Source organism: Neovison vison, chromosome 2, assembly GCF_020171115.1.
Source record: "Neovison vison isolate M4711 chromosome 2, ASM_NN_V1, whole genome shotgun sequence".
Lineage (NCBI taxonomy): Eukaryota > Metazoa > Chordata > Mammalia > Carnivora > Mustelidae > Neogale > Neogale vison.
The window spans coordinates 11,413,677-11,439,141 of record NC_058092.1 but is presented as its reverse complement, the minus strand read 5'-3'; the positions used below and the strand labels follow the sequence as shown (position 1 = coordinate 11,439,141).

At 39.7% G+C, this 25,465-nt stretch overlaps 1 protein-coding gene across 2 annotated transcripts in view; it reads right to left on the bottom strand.

The window, feature by feature from the left end:
* SPEN (spen family transcriptional repressor) overlaps positions 1-25,465 on the bottom strand; it is a 97,939-nt gene that overhangs the window by 53,251 nt on the left and 19,223 nt on the right. The window contains exons 2-3 of one of the 2 annotated variants that reach the window (XM_044237234.1): positions 15,614-15,934; positions 12,033-12,509 (exon numbers count right to left, since the gene is read on the bottom strand). In XM_044237234.1, coding sequence (XP_044093169.1) covers positions 12,033-12,509; positions 15,614-15,934 — 798 coding nt within the window. Of the gene's footprint in view, positions 1-12,032; positions 12,510-14,352; positions 14,716-15,613; positions 15,935-25,465 lie in introns of those variants that run through there. The other variant, XM_044237235.1, reaches the window with a different exon arrangement.

Sequence of the window (25,465 nt, the reverse complement as noted above, 5' to 3'; positions counted from 1 at the left end):
ACAAGCTTATCCCCAAATCTATTTTCATTTTTTCCATCTAACAATCAAACCAAAACAAACCTCAGCACAACCCAAATGGAAAGAATGAAAATGGGTAAAGGAGGGAAAGTTTGTCACTTCAAAAAGACTAACTTAACTAAAAGCGTAATTCCAGAGGAATTCTGTAAATTAGTTACATTTTAACTTATCTGAGAGAAAGAGAGTGGGGAAGGGAAGGAGGAAGAACGGGAACAGTGAGAGTCTCTGGCGGACTCTGGGCAAAGGGTGGAGCTTGACAGGGGACTGGATCTCATGACCCTCCGAGATCACGACTGGAGCCAAAATGAAGAATCTGAGACTCAAGTGACAGAGCCATCAAGGCACCCCAAATTTTTGGTAATAAATTCTTTATCACCATGTGCAAATCATGTTATTATGTACCGGAGCAACAGTATGGCAGACGCTGGTTTTTTTTAAGCCTTGGGTTTTAAAGGATAAAAATCAAAAAGTTACAGGGAAAGCAAGGGAGTAACAGAGTAAAATGCACTGGAAATAGCAGAGTTCACACCAGCTTCTAAAACTCCTTATTCTATCTGAAATGCCTCCGCCTAGGAATGAACCGGGGTTAACCAGCAGCCACTTTCACCGCCTGCCCCTCCCCACTGCCTGCCCAGTCCCAGCACAGACGCCTGCCCGGTCACCACCCCACCCCCGGGGCTGAGGGCTGGGCAGAAACTCCGGCAAAATAAGGAAGCCTCTGGGAGGTGGCAAGCGGCCAACTCAAACTAGATAATTCCAGTTTAGGCTGGTTTGACTCACAAACAAGCAGTTCTTAGCTTTCCCCGCAATATTCAGACACACTGGCTGCCGAGGCGGCACACAATGAGCTCTCCTCATTTGCTCTCAGCGTTAAGTCTACCTTGTTCTCATTTCCCTCGCAGCAGGGATCTCAAGTGAAAGCCGGATTCTCCGTACACAGCAAATACGGATCAGCCTAGCACTTGTTTCCACAACTGCCTATTCCATACAGAACCCTAATACTGATACCACCTATTACTACAGCCTTACTGAAATGCTGGTACCCAACAAAAAGAAAAGAACCAGAAAGGAAATCAATCTATTTATAGAGCTCCACAATGGAAGTTAAGCCCATGAGGGCAGTCACAAAGCAAACACCTCCATTTTCCATATTCAGCATTAAAAAGGTTTGGCTAGCTAATAGGACTCCCAAAGACAGAAGATTGTGTATAGCTTATTGCCCCCAAAATAAACTTCAAAAATGTAGGCTCTTCAATTGATGGTGGGAATGGAAAACAATACATACAGAAATATACATACTTAACTATACACACACACTCTCTCTCTCTCTCACTGGGGAGCACTCTCCAAAGCACAGACTGCGGAACATTTATTCCAAGCTGCTCAAGAGCCCCCAAACTGATTTAAGAGGGAATGAACAAATGCTCACTCTGCTGGAAAGTAACAGTAATTAAAGGAGCCACTCAAAATATGGGGAGACTTTGGGACACCTGGGTGGCTCAGTTGGTTAATCCGATGCCTTCGGCTCAGGTCAGGATCCTAGGCTCCTGGGATCAGAGTCCCAAGTCGGGTTCCTTGCTCAGCGCGGTGCCTGCTTCGCTCTCTGCTTCTGCCTACCACTCTGCCTGCCTGTGCTCTCCCTCTGACAAATAATAAATAAGATCTTTAAAAATATATATACATATGGGGAGACTCTGTGTATTTTAAATCTAATAGTTTTCTCCAGGATTGCGGACACACTAATATGCTTGCTGTTCTCGTTTTTTCCCCTTCTCCCTCCAAGCAGGTATCTTTTTAAAGAACTTCAATACCTGTCAACTGTACCGCATAAAATAAAGAAAAAATAAATTTTCTATGAAAAAAAGAGAACTTAGATACCAGTATTTCAAGGAGAAGAGTCATAAAGTCAATAAAACTATTAGATGGTTTTAATTTCCTCACAAATTAAGAGCTGCAAATCTCAAGACAAAAACTTTATTTAAGGGGCATTTGGGTGGCTCAGTGGGTTAAAGCCTCTGCCTTCAGCTCAGGTCGTGTTCTCAGGATCCTGGGATCCTGCCCCGTATAGGACTGTCTGCTCAGTGGTGAGCCTGCTTCCCTTCCTTTCTCTCTGCCTACCTCTCTGCCTACTTGTGATCTCTGACTGTCAAATAAATAAAATTAAAAAAAAAAAAAAAACTTTAATGGCTGAAAATAGAGCAATGAATACATTTTATTTACAACAATGACTTTCTGCGAAACAGTTCCTTTCAAAATCTAATTTCAGGGGCTCCTGGGTGACTCAGTCAGTTAAGCATCAGGACCCCAGGGTCCTGGGATAGAGGCCCACATCAGGCTCCCTGCTCAGCGGGGGGCCTGTTTCTCCCCCTGCTTGTACTCTCTCTCTCCCGGTCAAATAAAGAAATCTTTTTTTTTTAAGTCTAAGATAATTTGAGCTGTCTAAAAAAGTAAAAATGAGGGACACCTGGGTGGCTCAGTTGGTTGGACGACTGCCTTCGGCTCAGGGCGTGATCCTGGAGTCCCCGGATCGAGTCCCGCATCAGGCTCCCAGCTCCATGGGGAGTCTGCTTCGCTCTCTGACCTTCTCCTCGCTCATGCTCTCTCTCACTGTCTCTCTCTCTCAAATAAATAAATAAAATCTTTAAAAAAAAAAAAAAAAGTAAAAATGAGGCAGAAGTACAAAATAATAAAACGGGCAAAGAATGGTTGTGAAACCCAGAAATAAATGAGCTATTTAAAATGCATTAAAATGGTTATTTTACTTAGGCTTAAAATAAGCACGCAAATATTTTCATTTTATACAAAAGGGGCGAAATATAAACATCCCTCCTAAGAATATTTGTTATCTTTGACTTTGGCTTCTTAAAGGCTTAAATAAACCTTTACTGTTCTCATTCAAAGTCCTCTGAATGCTCCCAAAACATACACTTCACCAGTTATCCCCAAATCAATAAACATCTAATCGTCTATTTTTACATGTTAGTTAGCATAATTTGTTTCAATGGTTTCTTCTCTTTACACACTCAAGAACAAAAAAAAATCTCAACTTAAATGATTCATCTCAAACTGATAGGTATAAACACTAGCAAACAGGAGAAAGGTTGGTATTATTATGCAGTAAAACCAACTTAATTTCTACAATCACTTCAATCCTACACAACTACAAACAAGAGCTGGGAGAAAAGTCATGGTCCCTAAACACCAATTTCCCAAATATTGTTTGATTCGTTGTATCAATTTTTCTCCTGAGATTAAAAAAGTCATTACTTCAAGTGGTAGTGACTTTCTTCTGCTAAAAAAAAGAAATGCAAACTATTTTTGTGTCCCTAAATATATCTGAGAATAAGAAATCATAGTGCAGGGGCACCTGGGCAACTCAGTCGTCAAGTGACTGCCTCAGGCTCAGGTCATGGAGCCCTCCCTGCTCAGCCTGCTTGTATTCCATCTCTTGCTGTGTCTCTCTATGTCAAATAAATAAATAAAACCCTAAATTTTTTCTTTTTTTTTAATTTGACAGACATCACAAGTAGGCAAAGAGGCAGGCAGAGAAGCAGGCAGAGAGAAGGGGGGAAGGAGGCTCCCCACCGAGCAGAGAGCCCGATGCTGGGCTCAATCCCAGGACCCTGGGATCATGACCTGAGCCGAAGGCAGAGGCCCAAGCCCCTGAGCCACGAAGGCGCCTCAAAATCCTAAATTAAAAAAAAAAAAAAAAAAAAAAAAAGGAATCACAGAGCAACAAAAACATTTTATTTCCAACTAAATACTGAAATTATTTGCCTATTTGTTATTATAGATAAGAGATCACTTTGAGGATTAAAAGCTCAAATGTGTTTTTATGATGAAACATTTCAACAATCATCAAAACACTGCTAATTATTAATTCCTTTAACACAAAAAAACTGACTTTTGGAGCACCAGGCTGGCTCAGTCAGTACAGCATGCCACTCTTGATCTCAGGGTCATGAGTCAGAGCCCCATGGTTGGGCACAGAGTTACTAAAAAATAAAATCTTTAGGAGGGCCTGAGTGGCTCAGTGGTTAAGTGTCTGCCCTTCAGTTCAGGTCATAATCCCACAGTCCAGGGATGGAGCCCCAGGTTAGGCTCCCTGCTGAACATGGAGTCCGCTTCTCCACCTGCCTCTACCTCTGATCATGTTCTCTGACTCTGCAAACAAATATTTAAAAAAAAAAAAAAAAAAAAAACCCTTAAAAAAAAAAAACAACAAACAGAAAGGACTTTTACTTCATATATAGTATTGAAATTACATCCAAATCTGACAGTTTCCAGCACATTATACATATCATAAGCAAACTGTATAGTCAGGTAATAAAATGAGTGTTCCTTCCTTTTCCATATCAGTATTCTATATAAGCATATTTATAAAATAAGAGAAATGGAAGGTACCCAGTCAACTTTGATACACATACCACCACCAATCCCAATGGCTTCCCTCTCACCTTATCGGCCTCATCTATAATCTTTCACAAACCTGCAAGATGACAACAATTTTGGAAAATTTTTTCTTCTTCTTTTTCTTTTTTTTTTTAAACTTAGTGATAGTAAAGCAAAGTTTAATGAATACAAAGCTCCCAAAGGGAGGGGGGGACCAGAGAGGGTTGCCTAGAAAATTTTCTACATGAACCTGAAAGTTCTCTCCTTAAGTAAGTAGCTGCAAACCTCTTGAAATCATAGACAAAGGGTATTTGAAAAAAACTCCCCCTCTCAGAAACTATAATGTCTTTTTTTTTTTTAAGATCTTATTTATTTATTTGACAGAGAGAGATCACAAGTAGGCAGAGAGGCAGGCAGAGAGAGAGAGGAGGAAGCAGGCTCCCTGCAGAGCAGAGAGCCCGATGCGGGACTCAATCCCAGGACCCTGAGATCATGACCTGAGCCGAAGGCAGCGGCTTAACCCACTGAGCCACCCAGGCGCCCGAAAGGATAACGTCTTGATTGTTCACAAAACGACTAGCACAACAGGTCTTAACAGAAAAAAAAAATGCTCATTACATTTCTTTTAACTATGTTGTTGTAAAAATCCAGAATCTGTTTAATATTGCTAATTACTATTTAAATATAATTCAGGTAAAATAATCTTAAATGGTCTATCATTAAAAAATGAGTACAGTTATGGTCAACTTTGATATAATTTACTAAAAATGTATAGAAGAAACATACAAACAAGTTCTACAAATAATAAAAGCAATAAGAAGTGCTTTTCAGGGTGCTTGGGTGGCTCAGTCAGTTAAGCATCTGCCTTCCACTGGGATCATGAGCCTGGCGTCCTGGGATCAAGCCCCACATGTGGCTCCCTACTCTGATTCTCCCTCCTCCACTCATCTTCTCTCCTGAGTCTGTCTCTCGCTCAAAAAGAAAAGAAAAGAAGAAGTATTTTTCATTTCCTCTTCAATAAGAAGTAAATTTTTTTTAAAAAGTACGTTATTCCAACTGCAAAGCTACGACATTAAACAAGAGAGGGGCTTTAGCAGAAACCACACCACATCTTAACAGAGCATCAGTGTTGAAAAGTCTGATTGCTCAAAGTTCCACATGCTTGAGGCGCCTGGGTGGCTCAGTGCGTTAAAGCCTCTGCCTTCAGCTCAGGTCAAGATCCCAGGGTCCTGGGATTGAGCCCCACATCGGGCTCTCTGCTCAACGGGGAGCCTGCTTCCTCCTCTCTCTCTCTGACTGCTGCTCTGCCTACCTGTGATCTCTGTCAAATAAATAAATAAAATCTTAAAAAAAAAAAAAAAAAGTTCCATATGCTTTTTTGTTACTTCAAATAAACACCACAAAGGCTATTTCAAATGCCAGTTTTCCTGCCCTGGAAGTCAGAAGAGTTTCTCTCTCTCTCCCCCCAACTCTTCCTGTCCCCAAGTCTCTTCCTTAAATCTTCCAATTGTGGGGGTGCCTGGCTGCTCAGTCAGTAAAGCATGCAACTCTTGATCCCAGGGTCATGAGTTTAAGTCCCACATTGGGCATGGAGCCTACTTTTTAAAATCTTCCAACCATGACAGTATGAAAGAAATTCCAGTAATATAATTAATTATACCAAAAAACACATGAAATTTCATCAAGTTTTTTTTTTCTTAAGATTTTATTTATTTATTTGACAGACAGAGATCACAAGTAGGCAGAGAGGCAGGCAGAGAAAGAGGAAGGGAAGCAAGCTCCCCACCAAGCAGAGAGCCCCATGCGGGACTCAATCCCAGAACACTGGGATCATGACCCGAGCCAAAGGCAGAGCTTTAACCCACTGAGCCACCTAGGCGCCCCATCATCAAGTATTTTCCAAATCAATTTATTACAATTTTAAAAATCTGTATGTAGAAAGCTTGTTCTAATAAATTCTGATTGAGGGCACCTGGGTGGCTCGAATTGGTTAAGTGTCCAACTCTTAATTTCAGGTCAGAATTTTAGGTTTGTGAGACTGAGAGCCACATTAGACTCCATACTTAGCGGGGAGTCTGCTTGAGATTCTATCTCCTTCTCCCTCTGCCCCCCCACCACGCTCACGTGTGCTCTCTCTCTAAAAAAAAATAATAAATAAGAAAGAAAAGAAAAAAAATTCTGATTTATTCAAACAGGTAACTAAGCATGATTTAATGCCATATGGTTTACCAAGAGCCACAACGAGACAATGAAATGTCACTAACTACAGTTATTTTCATGTAGTTATCTTTGCTTATTACTACTATTCATTTTGTTTCCACCTAAAGACCTATTTTTGTGAGAATAAAACTCTGTAGTTACCAGACGTATTTAGACAGACAAACCAGCAGGGTTCAGAAAGAACAAAAAGGAAAAGTCTGACCCTAGCCCAAATAGCTTTCAAGATAGATGAGGCTGCTTCTGGAAAGCAGGAAAGATGGCACTAGCCACAGACACGCAGATTAATATAAATACATGTTAGCTCTTAATTAGACATATATGTAGTTTTCTGTTTTGGCTCAGCCATTACAAATGTTTAATCTAAACTAATCTATTCTTGGGGTGCCTGGATGGCTCAGTCAGAAGAGCATCTGACTCTTAATCTCAAGGTCAAGAGTCCAAGCCCCACACTGGATGTAGAGATTACAAAAATAATAATAAACTTTAAAAAATGTTAAAAATAAATAAATTAGTTCTATTCTTGGGGCTCCATACAACCTATCTTATTCCATAAATTTCGTGTGCACAAAAACACAGTATTTGTTAAACAGATGGCTGAATATAAACTCAAAAGTTAAATTTAGACTAAATTTAGAGATTTAGAGAAGTAATCTACTGAATAGGAGGGAAAGGAATAGGAACAGGTTTAGGATTATCCAAATCTCAACTCTCTCCCTTTACCCTTTCATCCATTTTTTCCCCATGCATTCAGTCAACTCTTAAAGCATGTAGAATCAAGGACTAACTGCAAGGATATCTTTTCAGCAATCTGGTGAAGCCTCTGCACTTTTCAGAATAATGTTTCTAAATGCATAAAGTAAAATAAACAGGAATAAAAATGGAAACCAATTATACTGACAGTTATTAAAATATTTAAAATGTTGCGTTATAATGTTTTCATTAACATTAACTTATAATACATAACACTGAGTTTAGTAACTACGTAATTCCCAGTAGTCCCACTAATGATGACTAGACACCGCATTTTGAGATATCTGCAACTATAATAAATTACCTGAGGATTTATATTGGTGACAAAGTAACCCATACTGTCAATACTACTGTTTTTTTTGTTGCCTACTTTCGTAATGCAAAGCGATACTTAATTTCAGTTACAGATTACTAGTGAAAAAATGTAATTTTCCCCATTCAAGTTCAGGAACCCTAAACCAGCCCAATCATCTTTGGGTTCGATCAAAGTAAACCACTGGGAAACAAAGCACAAAAACTATTTTAAGATATCAGGATGGAGGGGGTGCCTGGTTGGCTCAGTGGGTTAAAGCCTCTGCCTTCAGCTCAGGTCATGATCTCAGGGTCCTGGGATGGAGCCCCACATCAGGCTCTCTGCTCAGCACAGAGCCTGCTTCCCTTCCTCTCTCTCTGCCTGCTTCTCTGCCTACTTATGATCTGTCTGTCAAATAAATAAATAAATTTAAAAAAAAAAAAGATATCAGGATGGAGCACCTGGGTGGCTCAGTCGTTTAGTGTCTGCCTTGGGCTCAGGTTCTGAGATTGGGGCCCCACAACGGGGTCCCTGCTCAGTGGAAAGCCTGCTTCTTACTCTCCCACTCCCCTGCTTGTGTCCCCTCTCTCGCTGTCAGATAAATAAATAGAATCTTTTTTTAAAGGGGGGGAGGGGTGCCTGGGTGGTTCAGTGGGTTGGGTGTCTGCCTTCGGCTTGGGTCATGATCTCAGGATCCTGGGATCCAGCCCGGCATCGGGCTCTCTGCTCGGCGGGTAGCCTGCTTCCCCCTTCTCTCTATGCCTCCTTCTCTGCCTACTTGTGATCGCTGTCAAATAAATAAATAAAATCTCTAAAAAAAAAAAAAAAAAGATATCAGTAAAGTTTATGAACTAAATTCAATAAATTCTTCAATTCCTTTAACCTGTATTACAGAAAATTCACTAACATGACAGGAAAAAGAAACCCAATGATAGGAAACTACAGAAATCAAGTATGTTCAACTTCAATCTGGCTTTTTTTTTTTTTTTAAAAGGAGATTTATTTATTTATTTATTTGACACCGCAGGGAGGGGGGACAGGGAGAGAGGGAACACAAGCAAGGGGGAGTGGGGGTGGGAGAGGGAGAAGCAGGCTCTCTGTGGAGCAGGGAGCCCAATAAGGGGCTTGTTTCTAGAACCCTGGGATCATGACCTGAGCCGAAGGCAGATGTTTAAGGACTGAGCCACCCAGGAACCCCTCAATCAAGGCTTTTAAAAGAAATACTTTTGTGGAATATATACATTTAAAATTTTCTGTTGAAAGGAAAAGTGACTCCCTAAACCACACAGAGAAAGACAGCACCACAGAGCTGCACACAGGAAAGCTTATACCATTAAGTTCCAGTTCTCACCAGTTAAATACTGAGAATAGTTATGCAGAAACTGTAGGTGTGTCATTTATAAAGAGTTCACAACCAGACTGTTACCAATCCCACGTTTACTCATTGGAAATGCACTGTTAGGAATCTGTTCACCAAAGCTCCAACAATTAAGGGGGATGGAGGTGATTAACTTCCCTGTCAGTCATGCAGACAGAATACAAGCTTGTTTCTATCGCTAGAACCAAGCTATATTTCATCTACTATAAGACGTTAATTTGTAACATTTTTAAAGAACTTGGAAGTTCATGGTTTCACAGTCATAAGGTTTTAAAGCTTACAAAAAAGAACTTATTTCCCCCAAAAGGAAATTCAACATTCTGAATCTATAAAACATCTCAAAATAATTACACTCTGATGTCAGCATAATAGTAAAGGAAAAAACGACATCTGATTAAAGGGAGGCTGAGTGGGTATTCTATGCACATCAAAGGATTTTTTTTTCTCAGACTTGCTTGGATCATATATAATGACCCATCTTTCAGCTATTTACATTAATTCTACTTTATCCATTGTGTTAACTAAGAACTGTATCTAAGTATTTCAACTATTTACTGAGCATGTACTTTGAGAAAGACGATATGCTAAGCTTTATGGTGTGCACAAAGGAAGACCTGGTCTTGTTCTTAAAGGATAGCACTGAAAGGCCTGTCATTCAGTCCCATTTCCAGAAAGTTCACTGTTTCTCACAATCAACATAATCTGATTATTAACACAATGTCTCTCCCACTTGTCCCAAGTTAGGCATTCTCAGAGTCCAAGACTTCCTTCTCCGAACTACTGAAATAGCCTCCTCACCACAATCTCAGTCTTTCCTACTCTTAAGTCACCAGATGCCTTTCTAAATCTAAAGCACAGATCTCAACAAACTATCTCCCTTCTCAAAATCTTTCAACCACTCATCTCCACATAAAGAACTAAACCCAAAATCATTATCATCGTTAAGTCATTCTAAATTACATGCTGTTCACAAAACATTCTTCCATCTGTATCCTCCAGGTTGTTCCTTCAACCCACAGTGTTCCTGCCTAGCCTAAAACTCAAGCTCTTCTTGTCGATGAAGTGCTACGTAACAGCCTTTATAGCCCTAAATCATAAAAGCTTCCAGCCCTAAGCACGAATCAGGTAGCTGACAGAAGAGAAAATATCTTCAACAACTGTTAATTTAGGGGCACCTGGGTGGCTCAGTGGGTTAAACCCTCTGTCTTCAGCTCAGGTCATGATCCCAGGGTCCTGGGATAGAGCCCCCACATCAGGCTCTCTGCTCCACGGGGAGCCTGCTTCCTCCTTTCTCTCTGCCTGCCTCTCTGTCTACTTGTGATCTCTGTCAAATAAATAAATAAAATCTTTTTAAAAAAAAATTATAATTTAGTCCCCGTGTACATTTTCTAAGTTTATCCTGCCTTTGTGGCGTTCTCTTTCTGACTGTAAATATTCAGAAGCATATAACCCTTCCTTTAGATTGCATACAGGGATTAGCTCCATCAAATTCATCAGATAGCTTCTGGGTTCAAGTTTTTGAGCCTACAATGCTAAGGGCCAGATCCCAAATCACGATCACTCCCACCGAAGTATAATGCCATCCTGAAGGCCCTGTATCATATTTCTCCAACTTCAACACTTCCACAATTGGCTGGCTTTTCGGTAAGTTTTGACACAATGGAATGCTACGGTGTCCCTTTAAAGAGGTAGGTTTAGAGAAAAAGGACTAAAACCTGAGTACCTTAATTCTATGTAGGAGAAAGTAGGACATAACAAGACTTCATAATCAGCTTATTACAGAATTCAAATGAATCTTGTCAATTGTTTAACTTGACAATGTAGCAAATAAAATCATGAGAGGCTGAGTTTTCACCCATGTCACAGAGCTGCAACACTGGAGCCAGTACATAATTTTTCCCAAGTACATGATCATTTACTTGTCTCTAATTAATTTGAAGCAGGCAATGCTAGAAGAAGGATAATTAATCTGGGAATTTTAATAAATCAAAAAATTTTGTATCCTATAAATTTAAAATACACAGCATTCAAATATAAAACTAGGATATTTGGCATAAACAGGATCAATAACAGTAGATGGAAACAAGGAATGGTTAAAGACCATTCAAATGCTTCAACAACTGAAGCAGTAATAATAATAGCTAATAATTACTAAAGGCAGCATTTAATATATATGGATATCGAGCTAAACTTAAACACTTTTTTCATTTAATCTTCACAATAATTTTAAAGCCTGATTCTCACAGAAGATGAGAAAGCTGAGGCTTAAGTAACTTGTCCAAGGTTATAAAATGAGTAAGCCGTACTATCTACACAGATCTGTGATAAACTTCTAAGTGGTTTCCTGTTAAGATTACCTTCAAATTATTATTTTTACCTTTAAAATAAAATTTCTTTGTAAAAAAATTTCCAACTAATAAAATTAGCTCACTCAACCTTAATGAACAGCTAAGTTACAACCTGCATTTAAAGAAAGGTTTTCTACTTGGTATTATAAATTGGCTTTTACCTTGATATTAAAATTAGTTAAAATGTACCCAAAAGTTGACTTGGTCATTTATAATAGATGGGTCAACAGTATATTTCACCAATACATCTTTAAACAAAAGGCTTTTATGAATTTTCAACCAAAATAATAAGTTAGCATTATACACCCAAGAAATTAAAAACTTTAAAGAGATACATTTTCAGCGGCACAGGATTTACTTCATTCAGCTAAAGTTACCGTTTTTCTACCTCTTTTGGCCATTTGAATATTGAGCATCTGGAGCAAAAAACAGCATTTGCAAATCACTATTTCAGGTACTTGACAGAATGGTGAGTTCCACGGCCACCCACTAATCACAGCTTCTTATACACACAATCCAAGATTACTTACTTTAAAAAATATTACTATGCTACAAATCATTACCACTGATTGTTGAGAATTTGTGACATTTTATTCAACAGCTCGTCTGTGATAACAAAAGGCTGTTAACCTACCTGTCACTGCTGGTACTACTGCTGCTGCTGATTGAATCACTACTGGAGGATCTACTCCTAGAGCCGCTGCCGCTAGGGGACCTTGTAGGTCTAGACGCTTGGCTAGCCAGCCTCTGAGGAGACTGATTTCTAGACTGGGATGAATGTGGTGACCGACTCCTGCTGTGCTGGTAATTCCGCTCTGGCCTTCTGCCTCGTACCTCCCGGGTAATATCATCCCTGTAGATATCCCTGTGTACCACACTGGGCAGTGTAAACTGCTCCCGAGCCCTAGGTTCGTATCGGGGGTCATGAGCATCAAAACGGTTTGGACTTCGACTCCGAGAAGCATAATAGAGCCCATGTTGTAAAGTCCGCTCGCGAGGATCTCTATAGTAATCCTGATCGTAATGTCTTGTCCGATCAAATCCTCCCGTCCCCCGTTCATGGTGTCCATAGGCACTATGTTCATAAGCACGCTCCCTGTTATCTGAAGCCCTGCATTTAGGAGGGGGGGAAAAATATTTAATCAATCAGAAAAGGGCAAGCAAAACTAAAAGCAAGTCATGCAAACATTCATTTCAGCATTGTCTGTCTTTGCAACTGTCATTTTCTAAACAGCATTAACCTACTTAGTAAGCAAACACGACCAAGCTTAACATTTTACTTGACTCCAAAAATTATTTTCACAGCTGAGCAATCATTGTGTGTATTGGGCTTTCATGACTAGTGTTCTGCAAATCAGATGCTCTTTTTATTAGGGATTTTCTGGCTTATATGCAGAAATACACATATACCATCTCCTTTTCATTTGCAGTTTAATGGAACAAAAAGAGACTGTCATTTTAATATCAAAGTTTTCTATACTTCCATCTGATTAAGATACATACCAAACTTTAACTTACTTGACAAATTTATTTTAGGCAAAATTTCCATGATACATTTTAACACAGACATGAAAGCCCTATTGCAATGTATGTCCCAGCAGTAAGAGGGCATTTTCAAAGAAGTCCAGAAAAAAATTTTAAGTATAATTTTCTCTCGTTAACTTTTGACTTCTTGGGTAATTATAAAAACTACCAGATTATGTAAACTGCTGTGCCCAATCACATTTAATAACAGAAATGGAATCTTAAAAGAAAAGGTTATCAAAATTACTGGATTGACACAAGCTATTTATTCTACGGTAAATTTAACTAACTAAAGAATAAAGATTATTTCATCTACTGGTGCTATCAAATTCCACATAATTTTTTAAAACAACTATTCCATGATCCCACTTGTTAATGTCTGTGCTTAATGTTTATAGGAAATATGCTCTTAGTCATAGCTAAGCTCAAATTGCCTCTGATGAAATTAGCCAACTTTGGAAACTGTAAGATATTTGAAGGTTGCTATTAGCAATGGATTAACCTAAAAAAATGTTTCTGTAGGACATGACTATTTGCCAACCTACGGTTACAAAAGATTGCTGCATGTTCAATTAAACATGCACTTATGTGTTGATAATGAAAACCAATGCTAATCCTACACAGAAATCTTAACATTTTCTACCTTTGTAGGAAACCAGAACTCATTTCCTGAGTTCCTAAAAGACCATTTCATCACTTGATTCTCAAGTTGAGACTGAGTTTCTTTTCAACATTATCTTTGGATCTGATCTTCTATCAAAAGATTAAGAAATCGTCAAAGACACAGAATTAGAATCTCTCCAGTGAAGAATATCTGGCAAAAATCTTACAACTAGTATTATGTCCCCAGTAGATACATAAATACAAATATCTCCACTAATCTTCATTTTCACCCACCCTTTCTTTCACTTAGTAGCAACCATACCTTCCTAGGCTATACTTGCTTTTTGCTGCTATGATGTGAAGCAACTGCATGGCAAAAAATGTCAGTACTATCTTTCCTATTTAAAAGTATTAAATAGCTTTTTCCTTTTTAAATGTGCTACATTTCTGGCATTTGGATAGATATTTCAATGTCTAACAAAAAAACAGTGTTTCCTTTGAGACTTAAGAGAAAATTTCACAAATAATTTAATTAGCAGCCTATCAAATGTTAATTGGTAAAAGCTGTTATTAATGATATAACAAGCAATAGGCAATAGTTCTAGGAGAATTACTACTACAGCTGATATTTTAGAAATATGCAAAGTTCTTATCTATTAGGAAGATACAGAAGGCAGGCACAAGAGCTAGCAGAGCTGAAATCTAATAGCTATTCTTTGATTCATCTATTAGTACTAAATACTTCTAGAGTTAGTGGGGGAAAAAAAGAAGAGAGTTTGACTTGGGTTAGGAGAGGGGCTAATATACACAGGTCAGGACATACCAACCTTTTCCAAGTGTGGAAACACGACCTATAATCCCAATTAAATCTAGGGAGAGAATTGTGAACATAACTTCCCCAATTTTGGCCCCTCTTATGGGGGTAATCCACCTTCTTAATGGGCAAGGGTGTCAAATGATATTTAGATGAACCACAAGGAAAAAAAAATCTTAGTGACCAGATAAAATAATTCCACTGGAAGCAAGTAGTCCCAGACAAACTGTAACTCTCAAACCCCCAGACTTCTTTCTTGAGATAGTAGACAATTATAAATTCATCCACATTCAAAAAAATTTCCAGCCCTAAGTAGGAATCAGGCAGCTGACAGAAGAGGAAATCTCCTCTACGATTCCACCAAATGAGGAAGAACAGTTGCTCCCCATTAGTTCACCTTTGTAGCCATCCACACAGTCAATTTTGATTGCTGTATCCACAACTGATCGTCACCATGTGTTCAAGGCTAAAGTACCTTTAATTGGACAGCAACTTGCTTAAGAAACAAAATAGTAATCCTCTTCCCCTGGGCTAATGGAATCTTGACTGCATGACATCCCATACATTCCAGCAATTAGAAAAGAATGGCTATATTCCAGGATTTAGAAACATTCATCATCTCAAATTTCCCCCATTCCATCAAGGAGTATAATTCCAACATGGAAAATGTGTAGATCCAAAATGGAAAAAAATCAAACATTGCCTTCACTCTTCTTCATCCAAGTACAGATTTCCAGATTAAAGTATTGTTTGTAGAATCCAGGCGGTTGAATCATTATGGTCTGCTAGGTTTTTTGTGACAATCCAATTTGTTTGTACACTTTGTGTAGTGAAAATTGAGAAGCAGATATCAACTTCTAAAAGAATCTGTAGGCTCTAATATTCCAGAAATATTCCATATAGTACAACCACAAAATCTGTAGCCAAATAGCTCCATCAGATAGCAGAGATATATCCAAGGAAGGCCTTCAGATTATCCAACAGAAGGAATAATTAATTCTAGAAGATAGGTAACTCCAAAAATGATACTGCCATACAAAATCTTCCACCATTTTACATCTCAGGAGTAGATATCCAACCAGCTGCAGGAAATATCCTCTATGATTCCACAAGATACCAGCCACTGGGATAGAAATCACTTCCGTTTCCAACCCAAAATAGGAAACATTGAGAATGCCCAAAACTTTAAATCCATCTGGGGCCCCTAAATATGAGTTTCTGTTTCTCACCATATCAAATACAAAATACCTGCCTACAGAAACCTTGGAACTTACCCATCAAGTCTCCGCTCATAACGTCCTTCTCGTGCATGAAGTGATGGTGGAGGGCCATAAGCAGGCCCTCCACCACCTCCTCTGAACCCAGAAACCTCTCTACTACGAGATGCTATGGAAACTGTATCATCCAATCCCCGAGCAGCACTCGGAATGGTGCCTGGTTCATTATAATCCGTGCGTAGGTCTCTATCTCCCATTTTGTTGACTGAGTTGTGAGCCTTCTGTGCACTTTTGATGTCCACAAAATCCACAAAGGCGGCCACTCCTCCTTCAGATCCCCTCTTGGGGAGAATTTTGACACTTTCCACGCGGCCATATCTGGAAAAAATAAAACATTATTGTTGCATAACAATAACTTTCCAAGAATAGTCTGTGAAAATCTTATTTTTAGACAATTTACATTAACTGCATATGTAGGAGGAGTTGCAAAGTACACAAGATGGCTTTTACACTCACATTTTTCTTGGGGCAAAAATTTACAAGGATTTTTTTTAAAGCAAGCTCTACACCCAATGTGGGGCTTGAACTCATGAGTCCTGAGATCTAGTCGCATGCTCTACCAACCGAGTCAGCCAGGTTCCCCAAAATTTACAAATGTTTTAACCATTACTCTCACTTCTTAAATATATTCACTAAATTACTTTTCACCTTTTAAGAACACTTAGCTGAAATGAATCTCTGTTTTATGAATTTTTACATTCTTAAAAAAGGTTACTAAACCTAAGATGGTTCAATGTTACTTAGAAATCTTTAAAGATGTTTGTTTATCAGGAGGGCCTGGTGGCTTAGTCCTTAAGTGCCTGCCTTCAGCTCAGGTCATGATCTCAGGGTCCTAAGGGGACTGAGCCCCGCACCCAGCTCCCTGCCCAGCAGGAAGCCTGGCTTCTCCGTCTCCTACTCCCCCCTGCTTGTTTCCTCTCTCGCTGTGTCTCTCTGTCAAATAAATAAATAAAATACTTTTAAAAAATTAAAATTAAAAAGTAAAGAAACATCTTAACTAAAAACAGCTACTTTACAGATTTCATTTTTAAATCATTAAGTGAAAATGAGCTTACTGAAAAAATGAGATGATTCCACAATCTTTACTTGAAAGTAATCCATTTGAAGTGACAGTCTTAATTTTTTTAAAAGACTTTATTTATTTATCCAAGAAAGAGAAAGCACAAGCCAGGTGAGGGGCAGAGAAAAGACTCCCTGCTGAGCACGGAGCCTACCATAGGGCTGAATCCCACGACCCTGAGATCATGACCTGAGCTGAAGTCAGACACTTAACCGACTGAGCCACCCAGGTGCCCCTCAAGTGAGAGTGAGATTTTTTTTTTTTTGAAGATTTAATTTATTTATTTGACAGAGAGAATGCAAGCACACAAGCAGGGGGAGCAGCAGGCAGAGAGAGAGGGAGACTCAGGCTCCCCACTAAGCAGGGAGCCTGACGTGGGACTTGATCCCAAGACACAGATATCATGACCTGAGTCAAAGGTTGACATTTTACCAACTGAGCCACCCAGGTGCCCCAACAGTCTAATTTTTAATGCATTTTTCTGCTATTTAATTTTTTTCAGGAGGTTAAAACTACTAAAACTTATAATTTAGGTATACTTAAAACTGTTTTTCATATAATTTGAGAAAATCTTTTGATAGACCTATGTTCCCATTTTTACTCCCCCCCCACCCCAAAAAAAAAGCTTGAGATGTCTGTAAAGAAAAATTCTAGGGCACCTTTTATATTTGGAAAATATGTGTAAGAAATATAATGATTCAGAATTTTAAAAATCATGAAATTCTATGAATTTCATTAGGAGTTAACTATGCTTTATGTACTTATAATCTGGCATTTTAGAAAGAAAAGCACAGCAATTTTAAATATAGCATTCTTATTTGCTGACAAACCAAAATCGTAATTTTACTCTTCTCCTGGAGCTAACATTATCAGAAAGCAGAACTCTTCTCTTTACACCCTCCAGTATGATTTAAGTTATACCTCTCACAAGGGAAACCTAATCCTAAAATTCTGTTTCATCAGGCAACTGAACTAGAAGTAACAAAATTATCTGTTGATACTGAATTAATGAAAGGAGCTTCCTAATTTGGGAAAAAAAAAATTGTGAGAAACTGGAATAGTTCTTTTCTTTCCATACAAACATTAAATACCTTCCAGTGTATCTGACAAAGGACCTGTATCTAGAGTACAAAAACTTTTATAATTCAAACAATTTTTTTAAATAGGCAAAACACTTCAACAAAGAAGATACACAGATGGCAGATAAACCCAGAAAAATAGGCTCAAAATTAATAGTCATTAGGGAAATGCAAATCAAAACCACAATGAGATACCACTTCACACCCATTAGGATGACTATTTAAGGCAGGGGGAAAAAAAGGAATAAAAAGTGTTGACAAGAATGCAGAAAAATTTGAAATCTAGGGCAGATCTAGTAGAACTATATAAACGTGCAACCACTGTGGAAAAGTTTGGCATTTTTCTCAGTAAGTTAAGCACAGAATTACCATATGACCCAGCAATTCCACTCCTTAACTGGGGTTCAAATAGCTATGTGTATACCAATGTTCACTGCAGCATTATTCATAACAGCCCAAAGATGGTAACAACCCAAGTGTCTACCAATGAATGAATAAACAAAATGCAAAATATATTTATAATGGGATAGTACATTAAGACATAAAAAGAGGGGCGCCTGGGTGGCTCAGTGGGTTAAAGCCTCTGCCTTTGGCTTGGGTCATGATCTCAGGGTCCTGGGATGGAGCCCCGCATCGGGCTCTCTACTTGGCAGGAAGCCTGCTTCCTCCCCTCTCTCTGCCTACTTGTGATCTCTGCCAAATTAATAAATAAAAAATCTTTGGAAAAAAAAAAGACATAAAAAGAAACAAAGTTCTGATACAAGCCACACATGGATAAAAACTGAAACATCACCCTAGGGGCACCTGGGTGGCTCAGTCATTAAGCGTCTGCCTCAGGCTCAGGTCATGATCCCAAAGTCCTGGGATCAAGCCCCGCTCAGCAGGAAGCCTGCTTCTCTCTCTCCCACTCCCCCTGTTTGTGTTCCCTCTCTCGCTGTCTCTCTGCCAAATAAATAAAATCTTTTAAAAAATTTAAAAACAGGGGCACCTGTTTTAAGCCACAGGTGGCTCAGTGGGTTAAGACCTCTGCCTTCAGCTCAGGTCATGATCCCAAGGTCCTCGGATGGAGCCCCACACTGGCCTCTCTGCTCAGCAGGAAGCCTGCTTCCCCCTCTGCCTACCTGTGACCCCTCTCTGTCAAATAAATAAATAAAATCTTTTAAAACATATATATACATATATAAAATCAAAAAAATAAAAAATAAAACATCACCCTAAATGAAATAAGTCAGACACAGAAGGGCAATTCGTTTGTGATTCCACTTATATGAGGTATCTAGAATAGGCAAATTCATAGAGACAGAAAACAGAACAGAAGTGAGGAGGAGCAGAGACAAGAGGGAAATGGGGAATTACTGTTTAATGGGAACAGAATTTCTGTATGGGATGAAAAAATTCTAGAAATAGTGGTGATGATTATATGTAACACCACTGAATTGTATGCCCCAAAACAGTTAAAATAAATGTTTATACTATGCATATTTTTACCACACCCACACCTACAAAGATTCTCAATAAATGGAAGGTTGCAAAAGTTTTTCTATTAAAAAAAAAGAAGGGCGCTTGGGTGGCTCAGTCAGTTAAGCACCTGACTCTTCATTTCAGCTCAGGTCATGATCTCAGGGTCGTGAAATCGAGCCCTGAGCGAGCCTCAGCACTCAGCGGGGAGTCTGCTTGAAAGTCTCTCCATCTCCTGCCCCTTCCCATGCCTGGATGCATTTGTGCTCTCTCTCTAAAACAAATAAATTTAGGGAAGAAAAAAAAAAAAGCAGTGACTAACTCTTCATATCCATGAAAACTCAGTTGGTAAAGGTGATGTCCTGATTTTGTCTACTCTTTCCAAAACAACGCATTTCCGACAGTTTTCAATTATCCTTCAAGTATTCAAGATTAAACATTTATCTGAAATTTAGTAGTTAAAAAAGAATCAAACCACAATTAGGTAATATTTCCTTTTCAACAACACCGAGCCTTAGATACAGGTTTTCAGAGAACTTATGGAATATTTTCCAGTAATACACAGAAAACATCAGTTTCTAAAATTACATGGTCACTAGTTATATGGTTAAGTTAATGCATTTATAATTTCTCAAGAATTAAGAGAGCCTAGAGTTGGGGCACCGGGGTGGCTCAGTGGGTTAAAGCCTCTGCCTTCGGCTCAGGTCATGGTCTCAAGTCCTGGGATCGAGCCAGGGGTGTGTGTGTTGGGGGGGTGGTGTCTCTGCTCAGCAGGGAGCCTGCTTCCTCCTCTCTCTCTCTGCCTGCCTCTCAGCATACTTGTGATCTCTATCTGTCAAATAAATAAATAAAATCTTTCAAAAAAAAAGAGAGCCTAAAGTTAAAATAAATGAGAACATAAACTAAGAAACTGTGTTCGAATGCTACAAACTGCTGTATGTAACTATTTAATAGGTTTGTCTTCAAAAACAACAGTCAAAAAACAATACTAAACTAGTTTCTATTTGGTCAAAATGTTCAACATTAAAAAATACTAAACTGGGCGCCTGGGTAGCTCAGTTGGTTGGACGACTGCCCTCGGCTCAGGTCCTGATCCTGGAGTCCCAGGATCGAGTCCCGCATCAGATTCCCAGCTCCATGGGGAGTCTGCTTCTCCCTCTGACCTTCTCCTCGCTCATGTTCTCTCTCACTGACTCTCTCTCAAATAAATAAAATCTTTAAAAAAAAAAAAAATACTAAACTGATCAACATACACTGTATTGTAAGTTTTTTTTGGGGGGGGGGATAAGTTTTGAAGAGTCAATTTAAAAATTATCCAAGGGGGCGCCTGGGTGGCTCAGTAGGTTAATCCACTGCCTTTGGCTTGGGTCATGATCTCAGGGTCCTGGGATCCGGTCCCACATCGGGCTCTCCGCTCAGCAAGGAGCCTGCTTCCCTTCCTCTCTCTCTGCCTGTCTCTGCCTACTTGTGATCTCTCTGTCAAATAAATAAAATCTTTTAAAAAATAAAAATTATCCAAGATAAGGGTGCCTGGCTGGTTCAGTCAATACTGTATTCAACTCTTAATCTCAGGGTCCTGAGTTCAAGCCTCATGTGTGGAGCCTACTTAAAATAAAAAAATAAAAAAAATTTTTTTTACCCCAAATAATGCCAGGTTTGGTGAAATGTTTGGTCTCCTTTCAACAATAGACAATTTAGGGGCACCTGGCTGGTTCATTTGGTGGACCTTGTGACTCCTGAGGTTGTGGGTTTGAGCCCCATGTTGGGTGTAAAGATTACTTTAAAAAAAAAAAAAAACCCACAATGGACAATTTATATAAGTACTGACAGTCGTTAGCAGTTCCCTGAAGAATATAATTTCAGTGAATTAATGGCCTCAGAGTTCCCATTGGAAAGCAATGTTGACATAGTGGAGGAAGTGCATGAGTTCTGGACTAGCATTCTGATCCTAATTCAATTATTAATTATATGGTTTTTAACAGGAACTGTTCTAGGCACCTGATGCATATCAAGGAACAAAGCAAAGATTCCCTAGTCTCAGGGAATTTAATTACAATTTAGATTCCTGATAGATGGGACGCCTGGGTGGCTCAGTTGGTTGGACGACTGCCTTCGGGCCAGGTCGTGATCCTGGAGTCCCAGGATTGAGTCCCACATCAGGCTCCCAGCTCCATGGGGAGTCTGCTTCGCTCTCTGACCTTCTCCTCGCTCGTGCTCTCTCTCACTGTCTCTCTCTCTCAAATGAATAAATAAAATCTTTAAAAAAAAAAAAAAGATTCCTGATAGATGAAGAGTAGACCTAAACTATTTTTATCAACTCCACAAGAAACATACTTTATAATTTCTAAAGCAACACCATTACATAAAGCTAAAGACATACCCCTCAATACAAACGTACCTCTCAATACCCTTTCTTTCCAGAAGGCACTACACTCAACCATTACTGGCTGGGTTTTCAATAAAAATGCAAAGATTACTTTTAATCCTAGTTTTTGCAACTGACTCTACTAATAAGCAATAGTAAAAAAAATAGCCACATACAGTACTTGCTTTTCACAAAAGGCCTCCTACTACAGAAAACAATCCTCCCAAGTCATTTTATTTAAAGGGAGGGAGGGAGAGAGAGGTGGGGGGGTGGTAAAAGGAAAGGGAGAGAACCTTAAGCAGGCTCCCTGGCCCAGCAGGGAACTCAACCTCACAAGCCTGAGATCATGACCCGAGGCAAAATCAAGAGTCAGATGCTTAACCCACTGAACGACCCAGGGGCCAATCCCCAAGTCATTTTTGAAACGACAGATCCACTCTGCTTAGACAATACACTCAAATTCTACTTCTACACCCCCCTTCTTTGCCCCGTTAACTCCTAGAGGCAAAATATCTCATCTGAGTTTTTTATGATTACTAACACTACTGCTGCTCTATTTCCAAGTAAAGAGATCCCTTCTAACACTTCAATGTTGCCCGCTATTCTAGGTAAGAAATAGAGGATTGTACACAGGGAGAACATCAGTCTTTTTGAAGGGGCATGCAATTAACCTACACATCTACTCTGTAAAACCCAATATATCACCTTCCAAAAATTGCATTTTTTATCAAAGTATCACTCACTCTCCCACCCTTCCATCCCATAATGGCCAAGATGCTCCTTATTCAAAAGTAAATAACCAATAAGCATGGACAGAAAGAAGTGAAGAGCAAATGAACATGTATTAAGGGATAAAAAGGCCTAAGAGATATATATTAAAGACAAGAAATGTTTGTGTTTGTTCTTTACATTATAAAAAGACTCAAAATCTTTCCTCTTTCAAAGTCAGTTAGTCATAAGTATATCCAACTACCAAACTACCTGAAATAATGCAGTAACATCAACACTTATCTTTTCATTGTAGTAACTTTTCATGAGGGAATTACTTATATATAAATCAACCCATTTGATCTTTTTAAGATTTTATTATTTATTTGACAGACAGAGATCACAAGTAGGCAGAGAAGTAAGCAGAGAGAGAGGAGGAAGCAGGCTCCCCACAGAGCAGAGCCCAATGTGGGGCTCGATCCCAGGACCCTGGGATCATGACCTGAGACAAACGCAGAGGTTTTAACCCACTGAGCCACCCAGGCGCCCCAAACCATGTGATCTTATATTTAGAAGAAAAGGCTGGTTTCCCCTCTTGTGACAGACCTTTATTTTACATCCTACACCAGCGACTAGAAATACTACAGGCAGACTAAAAGGCAGAATCCTTAGCAACTTAATATGTTATGACAGTGTTTAAATTAGAGCTCCCAGGGGTGCCCGGGTGGCACAGTCAGTTGAGCCAGACTCTCCATTTCTGCTTGGGTCATCATCTCAGGGTCATGAGATCAAGCCGTGTGTCAGGCTCCACACTCGATGCAGAATCTGCTTGGGGTTCTCTCTTCCTCTCCCCCACTCCCTCTCACTCTCTCAAATAAATAAAATAAACACACACACACACACACACACACGCACACCCCCCCCCCCGAACTCATGGTCCTGAGATTAAGAGTTACATGCTCTACCAACTGAGCCAGCCAGGTGCCCCTGGACTGTGCACTTTAAAAGGATGAGTTTTATGCCATGTAGATTGAATCCCAATAAAACTTATTAAAAGAAAAAGATATGGGACACCTGGGTGACTCCATCGGTTATGTGTCTGCCTTCAGCTCAGGTCCCAATCCCAGGGCCCTGGGATCAAGTTTGGCATCGCGCTCCTCTCGGCGGGGAGCCTGCTTCCCCCTCTGCCTGCCTCTCCCCCTGCTTGTGCTAGCACTCTCTTCTCTGACAAGTAAACCAATAAAATTCTTATTTAAAAGAAAGGGAAGGGAGGGCAGGAGAGGGAAGGGGAGAGGGAAGGAATTTATAAACATTTTAAAATAATTCATATATTCCACCTTTAATCATCTTATCTTTTGCCTAAGTACAAATAATCACTAAAGATGGCAAAAGACAGACTAAGGATCCCTAAAGCCAGCAAAAGGCAGTCAACCACAAATCCCCAGCCTCACTTAAGAAAAAGCTAATACTCTGAGAGATGTTTCTCTACTTGGAAGGACAGGGGGAGGAGTGGAAAAAGATGAAAGGAGGAATGATTTGTAATAGTTTCACGATTTGTGTTCTCTCTCTGCCAAAAATAAATAAATAAAAATTATTCATTTGTTATATAATCTTGGATCTAGGAAAGACCCAACACAGGAGGTAAAACCTCTAAATCAGGGACGCCTGGGTGGCTCAGTGGGTTAAGCCACTGCCTTCGGCTCAGGTCATGATCTCAGGGTCCTGGGATCGAGTCCCGCATCGGGCTCTCTGCTCAGCAGGGAGCCTGCTTCCCTCTCTCTCTCTCTGCCTGCCTCTCCATCTACTTGTGATTTCTGTCAAATAAATAAATAAATAAATCTTTAAAAAAAAAAAAAAAGAAAAAGACCACATGAATTCCATTTTTTGTTACTTGTTTCTGGAATGTCCATGTATATATATACCTACTAAGTCTACTAAGTGCTATGTGATTTTTTTTTTTAATTTTGTTTATTTGAGAGAGAGAGAGAGAGAGAGCGCTAGAGAGATAGAGCACACAGAGGAAGAGGAAGAGGTAGAAGCAGGCTCCCCGCTGAGCAGACAGCCCCTTGTGGGGGCTTGATCCCAGGACTCTGAGATCACGGCCTTCGTTTAACCGACTGAGACACCCAAGTGCCCTACTATGCTATTTTTTTAAATGTTTTATTGTAGAATCCTTCTGCAAATTCAATAAAGTTGTAATCTGGGGTGCCTGGGTGGCTCAGTGGGTTAAGCCACTGCCTTCGGCTCAGGTCATGATTTCGGGGTCCTGGGATCGAGTCCCGCATCGGGCTCTCTGCTCTGCGGGGAGCCTGCTTCCTCCTCTCACTCTCTCTGCCTGCCTCTCTGTCTGCTTGTGATCTCTGTCAAATAAATAAATAAAATCTTTAAAAAAAAGTTGTAATCTGAACGATTCTGTGTGATCTCAAAAAAAAAAAAAAAGAAAGAAAGAAAGAAAAACCACACAAACCATAGAAAAATTATAGCCCCAAAATAACAAAACAGTCAAAAGATAAATGGGGAAAAATAGCTGTAACACATGAGAAATAAATGTTTTCTGAAATATACAAACAATGCTGTCAAATCAAGGGAAACACAGGTCCAAACAAAAACAGGTAAAATATCTGAAGTCCTTTTAAAATATGCACATACTAGGGTGCCTGGGTGGCTCAGTCAGTTAAGTGGGTGACGCTCAGGTCAGGATCCCAGGGTTCTAGCATGCAACCCTCCCATCAGGCTCCCCAGTCAATGGTGAGTCTGCTTCTCCCTTTCCCTCTGCCCCTCCTCCCACTTGCGCCCAAGCTCTCTCTCTCTCTCTCTCTCTCTCAAATAAAATCTTTCTTAAAATTAATTAACTAAATTAAAATGTGCACATACCCATAGAGGGTGCCTGGTTGGCTCAGTCGCTGGAGCATGTAACTCTTGATCTCAGGGTTGTGGGTTTGTGCTCCACACTGGGCACAGAGATTACTTAAAAACAAAATCTTAAAAATGAATAAAATAGGGGCACCTGGGTGGCTCGGTGGGTTAAGCCGCTGCCTTCGGCTCAGGTCATGATCTCAGGGTCCTGGGATCGAGTCCCACACCCGGCTCTCTGCTCGGCAGGGAGCCTGCTTCCTCCTCTCTCTCTCTGCCTGCCTCTCTGTCTACTTGTGATCTCTCTCTGTCAAATAAATAAATAA